The 13065-nt window shown below is 53.1% G+C and overlaps 1 protein-coding gene across 2 annotated transcripts; it reads right to left on the reverse strand.

Annotated features, from left to right (window-relative positions):
• Positions 1–592: 592 nt before the first annotated feature.
• On the reverse strand, positions 593–12327 carry TCF25 (TCF25 ribosome quality control complex subunit). Of its 2 annotated transcripts, XM_081335792.1 has the most exons (18): positions 12048–12324; positions 11470–11631; positions 10369–10443; positions 9741–9874; positions 8769–8834; positions 7809–7891; positions 6909–7039; positions 5015–5114; positions 4777–4870; positions 4550–4642; positions 4238–4343; positions 3374–3533; positions 2965–3052; positions 2387–2545; positions 2063–2153; positions 1419–1498; positions 1196–1268; positions 593–791 (listed from the first exon to the last, which is right to left on the reverse strand). In XM_081335792.1, the coding sequence occupies exons 1-18, from the start codon at positions 12258–12260 to the stop codon at positions 627–629; spliced, it is 2073 nt and encodes a 690-aa protein (XP_081191918.1). In that variant the 5' UTR covers positions 12261–12324; the 3' UTR covers positions 593–626. The 2 variants fall into 2 exon arrangements, 1 of the variants encoding a protein (XP_081191918.1); XR_014027476.1 differs by lacking the exon at positions 593–791 and having other exon boundaries at positions 1209–1268; positions 1419–1494; positions 12048–12327.
• Positions 12328–13065: the final 738 nt, after the last annotated feature.

Consider the following 13065-nt stretch of genomic DNA (forward strand, 5'->3'; position numbering starts at 1 on the left):
AAGAGGACCTGAAAGGGGGCAGCTGTTGTGCCCCTTGGCTCATGGCCCCAAAGAGGGGGCAGCCTCTGGAGAGAAGGCTACTCTGGGTTTGGATCATTCACAGCACCAAGAGGACCGGAACCTGCCTCCTACTGTGGCTGCCTTTGCAACCCGGGCCCATCATCCCCTCCCGCACCAATTCTCCCTGGGAGAATTTCTTGGCAAGACGATTGTTTAGCTTTGGAGAACGTTCTGACCGTCCCAGTCAATTTTCCCCCAGCCACCCTTGCCAACCTGCAAATCATGCCAGGAGGCCCAGCCAGAGAACCGAAGGGCAGGAACTCCCAACCAAAACAGGCTGGCATTGGCAAGGTGGGGGCCAGCCAGGCTGCCCCCGAACTTCTCCCTAAGAGAAAGCCTGGTTCCCTCCACAGTAACGGCTTGTTGGGAAAGAAGGGCGGGACGGAAGCACTGGCAGGGTTCTCCTCCAGAGAGCCAGCGACTGAGTGGGCGGGGTGGGGGCCAGGCTGCTCAGCTTCCCTTCCGGAGGGGAGAGGGGAAAGCGGACGGGCGTGCAGAGGGGAAGCACAGAGGCCATTCCAGATTCTTCTACCTGTTTATTGTGAGTGGGGGAGGGGAGCCAGAGTTCAGTCCCAGTCTCCCCCATCGCCTTCTGGGTTGTCATCTCGGGGGGGTTCCTGGAACTGGATGTTGGCCAGCATATCCCGCATTGCTGCCATCAGCCGGTTCACTCCCTGGTTGAGGTTCTGCCCGGCACCCGGCTCGGCTTCTCCTCCGGCGCGAACTTCCCCCTGGGATGCAGGGCAGGGCAGAGAGGCACCCAGGCAGGTCAGTCCTCCGGAAGCCTCTTTCCCTGTCCCCAGTGGCTTGATTTGGTTTACCTAGACGACTTCCATGGCCACCCATCCCACCAGGGGAAAATGCAAAACCACAGCAGACAATCTGGGCACTCGCAACTCATACAAGCCCCAGAAACCACCAGGCAGCCAGGCTCACCGAGCCTCTGGCCCAAATATGGGGCTGGTCCACCGCAGCTCCTCTAGATCTATCCCAAGGCTTCCGCTGGCAGGATCTTCCCCTCTGCTGCCCTTCATCCCACAACCTGGCCCACGGAGGGGCACCAGCCCTGCGCACCCCCAGGCGTGCTCTGGACACACCTGCTATTGCCCTGGTCAAGCTCAAAAGGGCATCTTACCTGCAAGTTGAAGTTTGGCAGCAGTGAGCGAAAAAAAAGGGATAAAGTGCTTTCGTTGGCTGGATGAGTCGCCCTGGAAAGACAGAGGGAGGTGTGGCTGAAAGGCTTGGAGGGTCTTGCTTGGGGGGCCTCGGGCAGCCTCTCAGCTTATGCTCAAGACTGGTCAGCCAAGCAGCGCCTGGGAACTGCCACACGCGCAAGAGAGCCGAGAGCCAGGAAATACCTTTCGGGTCTCGTGTATGAAACAATCGAGTCCAGGGGTGGCAGAGGATCGAATCCCATGATGGGCTGGGAAGTCACTTCCTTGAGAGAGGAAAACAAGAGGTCAGGGGCCACTATCGTCCAGCCTTCATCTATTGCGCCGTTGGATAAGGCATCTTTACAACCCCCGAGAAAGGTGGGCGTGCGCTCCGAAAGAAAAGCACAAAGGAAGACCAAAAGGGGCCAGCCAAGCCAGACACGAGGACGGAGGATGGCCAGCTTGAATGGAAACATTTCCAGGGAAGAAACAGTGAACCGAGGATGGCTCCGTGGGAAGCCGGCGGACAGGAGAGAACATGAGAACCAGTTTGGCCTAGTGATGAAAGCATCAGGCTAGAAACCAGGAGACGGTGAGTTGTAGTTCTGCACTAGGCGCAAAAGCCTGCTGGGTGGCTCTGGGCCAGTTCCTCTCTTTCGCAGGGACTGTTGTGTGGAAAAGAGGAACAAGTATTGTGTGTGTTGGCTGCCTTATTTACAAAATACACTTCAGACACCAGTGCCAGAGCTACACCAGGGACGGAGGGCAAGAGAAGTTGCTGTATGTGAAGAACAAGAGCCCGCAGGAGGGTCAGGATGAGGGCCCAGGCAGAAGCATCAGATCCTCACCGGAGGTAATGCAGCTGTGGCTTCCCTGATCTCCGAGAGGATCACGTGGCGGTAGACATTCCTGGGTGCATTTTGGTATCTTGCCTTTCGCCTAGAGACAGACAGAGACGGGGGGAGGGGATGCCAACAGTCTCCTCTCGCCCAGAGCTTCCTCTCCTGGGTGCATGAAAGCAAAAGCACCCGAGTCCTCCACCCTTTTCTGCAGCAGCCACAAGTCACACGCTGAGCTTATGGTGGGAGAATGGGCAGGGCTGAACGTCCTGAGCAAGAGCAAGGAGGTCAGTCGCTCAGCAGGGAAAAGGCACCAGCAATTGCCCAACTCACTTTTGTTCTGCCTCCTCCAGAAAGGGCTCCTTGGCATCCACCAGCCGCAGCACCGTGTGGACGTTGGTCTCCAGCCAGGCCATGATGGCCAGGTCCTTCCAGAGGGCATGGCTCCGCCCCAGGTAGAGGGAGAGCAGCTGGCTCAGTGCTGATGGCACACTGGGGAGGGGGGGGGGGAAAGAGATGGCTTTTAAGAAAACCGGTTCTGGGGGATGAGATGCTGGTTCCACCACTGGTTTGGTGCAGCTGGTTTTGAAACCTTTCCTCTGTCCCTTTCACACCATTCCCCTTGCAGAAGGTGCAAGGAGGCCGAGGGGAAGAGGAGTTCCACAGACTCCTTGTAATGACAGGCCATCAGCCTCGTCCCCAGCAACTGCCAAGGAAAGTTGCCTGAAGTTATTAGAAGTAGCATTTGCTTTCTGCCTCTCCCACTGGCAAGATTTCATTTATCCTCCTCCTCATCAATTTCTGGCTTAAATGGCTTTTTTGCCATCCCCACTTGGGAGCTCCTGTCCATAGTGGCTCTCCATGTCCCCCAAGAGGCACAACCGGGATCCAGCAAAGTGTCCCCCCCTTACCTCAGCTGGGCTTCCAGTCCAAAGAAGGCATGGGAGGTGACCATGGGGTCAGGTTGCACACTGCATCGGTCCAGAAGGGGCATCAGGGCTGGAAGTGGGGGGGGAGGAGAGAGTCAGGGCCTTCCCTGGAGGGCAAAACAGCTCAGGCCTCCTTATCAATGCTGGGGGGGAGGGGGGCTAATGAGGCACAGAAAAGGCCTTCAGTCCCTTTGTTCAGTTTGGGAGGGGTGTGTGTGTGTGTGTGTGTGTGTGTGTGTGTGTGTGAGAAGACAGATTCATCTTTACTCATGTCGGAGATGTGACATTTGGTGCTTTCCTTAATTGCAACTCACTCCCACCCCAGGGGCCCCTCTTCCTCTCTGCCGCTCCAGCCCGGCATCTGTACGGGAGCCAGGCGGGGCTCACTTACCACTGGGGAACATAATCAGGGCCTGCTGAAGGAGGCCGTCCGCTTGCTCACGGGCTCTGCGTTGCTCCGTTTCAGGCAGATCTTCCTGCTGGCTCAGGAAGAAATAAGCCAGAGGGACGGAGAAGGCAAAATTGGGGAGCTGGCTCAGATTCCGATGACCCTGAAGTGGGGGAGGGGGGGAGGTGAGGAAGAGGAGGCACTGATGTGACAAGTTTGAAGAGGCAACTCCAGAGTTCTAGAAGAGAGGTGGGGAAGGCAGGGCTGGAAGCAGGGCTTGGGTCTTCAGAAAGCCCTCCCCCCAACATTGGGGAAGGCTCTGAGCATCTGTCCTTCAGGGGGCAGCAAGAGGACAGCCACAGCTCTGGCCAGTTCCGTCTGCCAGAGACTCTGCAGAGCGGCCACTGCTGCTGGGGGAGGAGGGGGCAGCTCACACCCTGGTGCCTTTCAGAAGTCCAGGCAGAGCCTTTGGCAAGGGAGATCTACGTGCTTCAGCTTCATCCCCCAGCCAAAGGCCCAGGAAGATTTCAAAATAGGGCAGGCTGGCCTTAAAGCAACCTACTGGAGTTAAAAACAGGAGCAGTCAGCACTGATACTGCTCTGGGGCTGTTAATTGTTTTAAAGCTCTCGAATTGAGAGATAATTAACAGGAAGCAGCTACCGGGCTAGAAGAAGAAAACATATCGGGGCACTAGAGAGACGGTAGAAATCCCTCTGGCCCAGAAAGGGGGTCTCTCCCCAACAGGGGAGGGAGGGCACTGAACTGTGCAGGCTGCACCAATCCTTTGAGGACCGGCCCCGTGTTTCTGCGGGGGGGGGGGGGGGCTCCAGCTGCCTTGGGCTCTTCTGCCCCCACGAGGCCCTTACCTCCCATTCCCGGAACATGCGTATCAGGAAGGCGTATTCCCTTGCTCGGAGCGACAGCAAATCCACCATCAGCAGCATGCCTAGCGGATCGTTCTCCGGATCGAGACTTGGGGGGGGCGAGGGGAGGGTAGATAAGAGGAATGCGACTCTTTCAGGACCCTGTCCAAAGGAACGCTCACTGGCCTTTGGCGGAGGGAGGAGCAGCTGGCCCACCGAGAAGGCCGCTAGAAGAGCTTCGGGGCTCCTCTTGATGACCCGCTTTGGGAGCCAAACATTCCTGTCCCAAAGTGGAACTGAAAGAGCAGCCCTCACCTCAAGACGAGCTTGCAGACCTCCAGGGCAGTCCGGGGACAGCCTCTTCTCTCCAGGGAAAGCAAGTGCTTGAAGAGGGCCAGGTAGAAGGCTCTGTGAGGGACACCGGAAGGGGAAGGACGTGATTCCGGGGAGAGGAATGGGGACGTGGAGCCTGGCCAAGCAGCACCTGGCGATCACCGGCCAAGAAGCAGCCGCCTCCTCCAAGCCTCCAGGGGGGCACCCACCTGTTCTCCGGGTGGCGGTAGTCCAGCCTGCAGGTGCCGCTGGTGAGGCTGAAGACAGGGTGGAAGGCGCACTCCAGGGTGTAGAGGGCTCTCTCTGCAAAAGAGGCATTGTGGCCGACACACTGGCAGCCACCAGCTGCTTTGCTGGCCCAGAGCTTTCAAAGTGATGGAGCTATTTTTTCAAACTCCGTACCCCAAACTCTCCTCTTTTTACGGGCTACACTTGCCCGATTCTTACCAATCAGGTCTCTGGCCATCTCCTGGTCTTCCTGCATCCGGCACACATCACTGAGCTGCAGAAGTGAGTCCACATGGTAAGGATTCATCTGGAGCAGCAGCTGAGAACAACAAAGAGCGACACTTAAGGACTCTCTGGAGAAGGGCAAAGCTAACCAAGGGGCTGCCCCTCACACAACTCACTGATCCCAAATCAGCGTTTGGGAATACTTGAGGACTTCCAAATTCAACAGGCAGAAGAGTTGGCTTCGTGGTCAAACAGAATGCTTGCCTGCATTCCTGGCCCCTATCTAGCCACCGGAAACCCTGGGCCTTCACTTGGGCTTCAGAGCTATCCTCCACTTCTTCCTCTTCACATCCCTCCTCTTACTGCAACCTCTGCTCCATCCACCCTCCGGGTTCAGATTTACTAAGTCCACTTTCAGTAAACTTAATTAAGTACGAACCATTTTTCAGAAGTGAAATATTCATCTTTCAGACATGGGATTAATTTTCAGTGGCACCTCGTGCCTACTTGCCATTGAAATTATGTTGTTTTTCATTGCTACCATCAGTTATGCAAAACGCCCTGTACTGCTTTCTGTGCATTACCATTTATTGATCCAGGAAAAGCCACCTCATTGCCTCAACGAGTACACTAAAAACAAGCTGTTGTATAAGAAAACCCACAATCCTTCCTGTTTTCCAGGAACGTACGTACATTCCTGTTTGTCTGAGAATCCAAACGTTCCTCAACTGCAATGAATTCCTCCTTGAGGAGCAAGTGTGTGTGTGGGGGGGATCAGAGAAGGCAGAGCCGGGAGTCATTCCTGGACAAAAGGGTTTTTATCTCTCAAACACTCCAATTTCAAAGAGCCACATTTATCCTGGCTGGGGGGGGGAGGAAAGGGGGAGCTCTCCAAACTCAATGTCTTGATTATTCTAATATTAGGCTAAGAACAAGTTTGGCCTTTCCACGCTTTGTATTTACTATCAAGCTGTTTGCCAGTTAACACAGTTGGACCGGCTCCATAAAAGTCTCAAAGCAGAGTCTGTTCTCTGAAGCCCTGGAGAAACGAGACACTCCGTTCCGCAAAGTTGGTCAATGTTTAAATATAGCACAAATGTTGGCTTAGATCTCCCCTTCAGCCCCATCTGCAGTCTTCGTCTTCAGCGCTTGGGAAGCCGGGGCAGGAGGAGTCCTCAGTCAGGGACTGGCTTGCTGGGAGGGGAGGGGGGGGACTGAAAATGCATGAGGATCACGGGAGCCCCTTCTCTGCCCTAGAAGAGCCGACTGCAGATTCCTTTCCCCCACAGCTTTGAGTGTTCTGCTCTCAGCGCGAGCAGATGCCTCATCTCTTCACAGAGAGGTCAGCATGCGCACATCGCTGGGATGCAGACAGGGCCCCGGAGCCTGAGATGGCACTGGGAATCCAAAGCCCCCACAATAAAAAAAACTACCATAGCAGGTAGAACCACGTCTCAAGCTCCTTTTATGCTGGTCCAAATCATACACACGTGCACGTCTTGAGAGGAAGATTGAATCAGAAAGCTGCATCTCTTTTTATGATGACATAACGTTCTCTCAGAACATCTCAGCTTTTGCCTCTACTCGAAATTAGAATCGTCAAGTGAATTTTGTGTGGCTGAGGTGCTTTGGCACACAAATCAGGCCTCTGCCAGTGGTCTCCATGCAGAGTGGGCTGGACACAGCTGCATCCGGAGAGGGCCAATCGATTCCTACAGCCCACTGGGAATTGTAACACACCCTTTGGAGGGCACCTGCTGTGCACGGCTGGACAATACCAAATCCTGAGCAAGTCCAGAAGTCAAAATCGGGATGGAATAAATTGCTGTAGTTTCAGAGCTGGTAGATTTGAAGCCATGACTTTGGGCATGCCGAATGAAGAACCTACCACAAGATTGTTTGGATCCATTGATTCCACAGCATCCAAGAATTTGAACTGCACCAACTGGTACTCCCGGTTGTGCTCAAAGGCAAAGTGTTGTTCTCCACGCCTTGTTTCCAACAGAACCATGGATATACCTGGAGAGATTTGTTGAGGGAGGGAGGCGGGGGGGATGGAAGAAAGAGGGTGGTCAGCCACAATGGAATGGTAGTCTAGAATCTAGAAAGTGAGTATCTCACTGTTTCTCAACTTTTGCTACTTTAGAATACGTGAACTTCAGCTCCCAGAATTCTCCAGCCAAAGTGAAGAATACATATTATGTATCTTAAAGTTGGCGTGGTTGAGAAACATTGGCCTATCTATTTGGAGAGAAACTAAACTCTAGAAACAGGAATGCTAAGCCTGGGTTTTTTCACCCCCTTTCCAGTTCGATCGCCAGAATTACCCTCACTCTGAATGCACGAGTCCAGGTCTGAACTTCACTTGCAGCCCCCATCCATATTCCCAAGCCTGTGAGATCTCATCGTGCAAGAAATATACACCTCCAAGCTAGAAGAATCTAGACGGTTATGTGAACATTTCCATCTATTGTTTCAGTGTAAACAAATCTGGAATTCTCCTACGCAAAGCTGGAGAACAACAGTATGAACAGCCCAGAATGCGGGCACTCAAGGAAGGAAGTATTCCTACAATTGTGAGACAACAACTGGTGCCCTACAAAGCCTCTCCTTTCACTGGCATCAGAAGAGAAGTTGCTGGCTTGTAATGCACCCATGATATATTTGCCTGCTGTTCAGCTCTGCTACTCAGTACCCAACATGCCATCAGAACAGACAGCAGCCTTTTCCCAGTCCAAAAGTCAGCCGAGGCGCCTTTGGTGCAGGAGCCTTTGGGAAGGCCTCTCACCTGTTTTGCTGTGACGTGGCCAGGTGTCCTTGGGTGCTGCCAACCATGTGCTGCGTACATACTGGCGCTGCCTCTGCCTTGGCCTGGAAAGAAGGAGCGCACTTTAAGATGGGAATTCATACATCAAAGCCTTTATCTATATTCTAGTTGCTAAGCAGCTGCAACAAAGCCCACATGGGTGATGCAGTTGTTTTCAAAGTCCTATTGATGCATCCTGACACCCACCCACCCCACCACCCACCCCCAGGCAATTATCAGTCCTTAAAATAAGCATGGCCTTGTTTTGGGAAGGAGAGAACATGGGCTTCCTTACTGGGAAAATGCAACTGTCTCTATTCTCCAGCCAGGAAGTACTGAAGTTAGCATTGCTAGAGCACCACCGCTCGACTGAGCGCAAAGATTAAATAGATGCAAGAGAAGAGGGAATAACCACATCTAAGGTCGAGGCATGTGCTTGTCCTCACATGCATGCAATGACTGTGAGAAAGGCAGATTCAAGTCCTTGCCCGAGTTCATCAAAGGAACCAAGGCCAAATGATTCCTCCCCAGCAAGACACCAGTGAAACCACAGCTTGGCGCCTGCATCCTGCGCAGGGCCACTTGCTGGACCTTCCTCGAGACAAGCAGTCCGCCTGTGATGGTAAAGAGCATCCCAAGAATGGGTCAAAGTCCCTTCTGCCACATCTGAACGCTATAAAAACTCTCCATCCAGAACTACCATGGTCCCAGAGCACCCCAGAGAGATCCCAAACTGATCCTTCCCTGGAGGAGGCTTACGGATCGGTCATTTCCCTTCCTTCCACACACAAAGACTCCCAGGCAGGGCGAGACAGCCCTGGCCCCAGGCACAGCTCAGTCAAGAAAATGGCATTCTCCCCACAATGTTTCCCCGGATCGTGACTGCTGTGGCCAGATGTTTTGCTTTCCCACACAATCTAGAGACACAACACTGGACCTCACCTCTGATCTCCCAGAACTGCCCGGGCCCCGAAGTATCTCTTCAGCTCCGTCTCTGGATTTAGGCTCCTAGAAAGTTGGGAACACAAATCTTTCCTGTCATTTAATGCCCACATCTTATTTGATGCAGAGAACATGTTGTTGTGTCCAAAGCCTTGCTCGCTTAAAGCCATCAAAATGAAGATACAATATGCTTTTATTTGCATGCAAGCAATAATTGTCTACTGGCCCCTCAGCCAAGCTATGCACTGTGCTGAATGGCCATGAGCAAAAGCAGAACCAGAGCTTCTACGCCTTTGGCCCCCTACGTCGCGAAGGCGAGACAAAGGAAAAATGCAGACGCAGCAGAAATTACAGCACGATGTTGGAATACTTTAGACAAAGCCCTCTGTATCACAGCAGCATTGATCCTTCCTACTAGGTCAGCATGCCAGCCATACTGTCTCAGAGATACGGCCAGTGAATAGAAGGAATCTGGTTTACAAAGCCACAGGTCCCCGACCGATTCTTTTCCTTCTCACCACTCAGGGTCAATTCAGCTTCCTTTAAATGTTTTTTCAGAGGGGCACTTTTAAGAAATTCCTACATGCCAGGGGCATCTCATAGGATTGAAAGCAAATATAAAAAATACCACATATAAGTTGTTCCTCTTGAACTTTCCCTTAATTTAAGCTGTCTAGAGCAGAGGTCCCCAACCTTTTGGACACCAGGGACCAGTTATGCGGAGAGAGGTTTTTCTGAGGACCGGAGGGGGTGTGGTTTTGTGTGCTGCCTGCATCCTGTGGATGGGGCTTTCCTTGTTTGTGCGGCCAGGTTGCTGGTATGCTGCGGCCCGGTACTGGTCCATGGACCGGGGTGTTGAGGATTCCTCATCTAGAGCCTCAGCACTGATGTATAACCTAAAACTGATCATTTTACCTATAGCGCAAAAAAGAGGGTTCTCCCACCACCACTGATGGACATTTGGTCTCTTACCTGTGTTCAATGTACAGCAGAGGCCGATTATCTGTGACCAGCCTGCTCTGGCTCTGGCATGGGGGCCCACTGGAGTTCTCAATGCTCAGCAAGATGCTTTCAATATTTTCCACTTGGTCATCATCTCCAAGGAACTGTTGAAAAGCAACAAAATGAGCAGAAGAGCTTCATCCTTCTCAGAGAAAATCCATGTAAAGACAAGTCTTAATGTTCTCTTGCAGGCACCCTCATAATGGTCCTCTTCCCTTTAATACAATCAACACCTTATGGAATCATAGATGCCCCATCACTGAACATAGGACAGCCATTTGTCCAGGATTGTCTGAGAATCTGCCCCAGATAGGGTTCAACTACTATAGGTCCAGGGCCCCTTTCAACCCTTGGATTCTGCTTGAGCTTGGTCTTTCTTTGTTCCCTGAACTGCAAGCTCTTTTTAGTGACTGAATAGTCAAGATTCTGTAGAGCTGTAGTTATGATTTTGTAAGGGTAGCATCATTTAATTCCAAAGGAAGTCTCAAATTCCTGGCAGCAAAGGGAATAACCATGACTTTTTCTACATGCCTCAACTGGTTTAATTCATTCAGCATTTCTGTACAAGTGCTCAATCCCCAAACCTAATTCAGTTTACCAGAGCCTCGCTTGAAGGATTCTTCTTATTCTTTCTTTTCTTCTTTTTTTTTCGTGATTTGTTGTTTATAGTAGACTTTTAAAGATAAAAATAAAAGGTTGAAAGATGCATATAGTGAAGCACGACATCAAAAGTACAAATTTCAAACAAGTTATCTAAACCAGGAAAATATCTAAGTTTCTGTTTAGGGCAGGGGTCAGCAACCTGAAACAGTGAAAGAGCCACTCGGAACCGGTTGCCTCACAAAAGGAAAAACTGGGAGCCGCAACAAATGTGTGCGCATGTGCGTACATGCGTGCATGCGCAGAACAGGGTTTGAGTGAAGAGTGGAGCCAAGGCGAGATATGCACCTACCCTGCATATTTGAATTGATTGGTTGAACTTTTTTAGTCCCACTTTTTTTGGGGGGGGACTGCACGTGGTAGAGGACTGGGAGCCGCAAGAGACGGCTGAAAGAGCCGCATGCGGCTCCGGAGCCGCGGGTTGCAGGCCTGTGGTTTAGGGGCTGTAGTCACAAATACCCAAAATATGTGCCAGCAGATAAAAATACAAATAGCAGCCAAGCAATATTATAAACTATCAGTGCCAGAATAGCAGGAAATGGAGCCCTTCACACACCCAGGGGCACAGAAAGACCCTCAAGACCCTTTGAAAGGCCAGCAAGGTTGGGGCCATCGTGAACTCAGGAGAGAGATGTTCCAGCGGAAAGGTACTATGGAAGAAAAGGCACGCCTTCTGCTCCCCACCATTCCTTAGCCCACGGGACCAGGAGTTTGCCCATCCTGCCAGACTGGATTGGATGGACATAAACAACCAGTAGACAATCCTTCAGATAACCAAACCATGAAGGACTTTAATGGTGACAAACAGCATCTTGAATGGCATCTGGCTACCAATGCAGCCCCTGGAGCAGGGGTGTTACATGTGCCAAATTATTGATTGCAATCTGTTACTATTATTATCATGAAGCTGAGCTGTTTGTATGCGCTTTTTGTATAGTTATGTTCAAAACCTGTTCTACAAGTTGCTTTGTTTTTCATTGATGATATAAAATCAGTTTTAAACAAAAGTAGGCACCATCGTTTTCTACAGGATACTTGCCATTTGGTCCAGCTGTTCCACCTCTCCCCCCTCCTCCCTCTTGTCGCTCTCGGGGCCTTCAGGTTCGGCCTCTTCAGCTGCTGGGTTGCCTCCTTCCAGCAGTCGGGAGTCATCAGCCTCCTCTTTAGACATCAGGTCCTCATCCAGTCCTTCACTGTTTATCTGCATAGGTTAAAAGGTCCCCAGTGCACAAGCAAGCCTGTGGTGTAACCCTCATTTGGTTTCTCTTTCTCTGTCTTAACGTTACAAAGGAGAACCACCTAAGAAGGGTGGCCAGCAGCAGGATCAGGAGAGCAAACAAGAGGGCAGTTTTTCCCCCACCAGCAGGGAACTGACCCAGGCAGAACTCCCCCTGGGAGCAAACTTTCGGGAGACACCCCAGTGCTACCAACTGACCGCAGCCAGCCGCAAAGGGCTGGAGCTGCCACCCAACCCGCTGAAAGGCACCGGGAGGCCCCAGACCCTCTATCCACACACACCCCCGGCCTCGGGGGACCGACGCGGCTCGGGGGCCGGGCCAGCCGGAGGACGCCGCCCGGCTGCTGAGGGTCTTCGGCCGGGCCGCGGCGGGTCCTCACCAGTTCGAAGGGGTTGGCCACCCGCTCCAAGGGCTCCCTCCGCGGGCCCCGCCGCCGCCTCCCGCCGCCGGACACGGGCAGCAGCTGGTCCTCAGCGACCTCCTCATCCTCGCCGCCGCCTCGCGCCTCCAGCCCGCCTCGCGGCGTCTCCTCGCCCAGCAGCCCCTGCCCGCGCCGCTCGCCCCGCAGCCGCCGCAGAGCCCGGCGCGACATCGCCGCCCGCCGCGCCGGAAGCCGGGGAGAGAACCCGAAGGAGAGCAGGGCGCCCGTCTAGGCACCGGCCGTCGCGCTTCCGCGGCGGCGCCCACGCATGCGCGGCTCCTCTTTCCGAAGCCCGGCCCGTTCCGCGGAGGCCGAGGGCAGCTTCCCCCGCCGGCAGTGGCCGAAAGGGCGGGCGCCTCCTTCCTTTGGGCTGCGAGCCCGCCCGCCAGGGACCGCCTCCGCCCCGCGGTGATTCGTGACTCAGGCGGCGAACGTGCCCATTGCCCTGGCCTTCGTTGGCCTCTCAACAACAGCCCTGAGAGGTGGGTCTGGCCGAAAGAGCCTCCCCCCCAGTCACCCAGCCGGCTTCCTGATTTCTCGGCCAGCCCTGCCCCCTGCCCCGCTCCCATCAGGCCTTAGGAGGGTCGGGCTGTGGGTCCCGTCAGCGGGGGGTCTGGGGAGTCTCCCTGTAGAGATCCTGACTCTGCTGGCTTTTCGCAAGAGCCTGGAAAGGTGGCTTTGCCGATGGTCCTGAGGATCCCAGGCGTGGTTCAGGACCAGTTAAGTGGCTGCAGTATTTTGGTGGCTGTGCTTGTCTCAGCTGTGAGTTTAATGCCTTTTATGATGGTTGTTTTTATATTGTTTTTAAATTGCATATTTGTGGTGTAATTGCAGGTGTTTGTAAGTCTCTGAGAGTCATACATATGAGATGGGTGGCTATATAAATTGGAATAAATAAGGCTGAATTAAATGATATTCTACATAATTTTATATTCAAGAGCTGAGTTGGCAGATTTCAGGCTGCTGTGTAACTCTA

This window comes from Vipera berus (genome assembly GCF_964194415.1).
Source record: "Vipera berus genome assembly, chromosome: 10".
NCBI classification, from domain to species: domain Eukaryota; kingdom Metazoa; phylum Chordata; class Lepidosauria; order Squamata; family Viperidae; genus Vipera; species Vipera berus.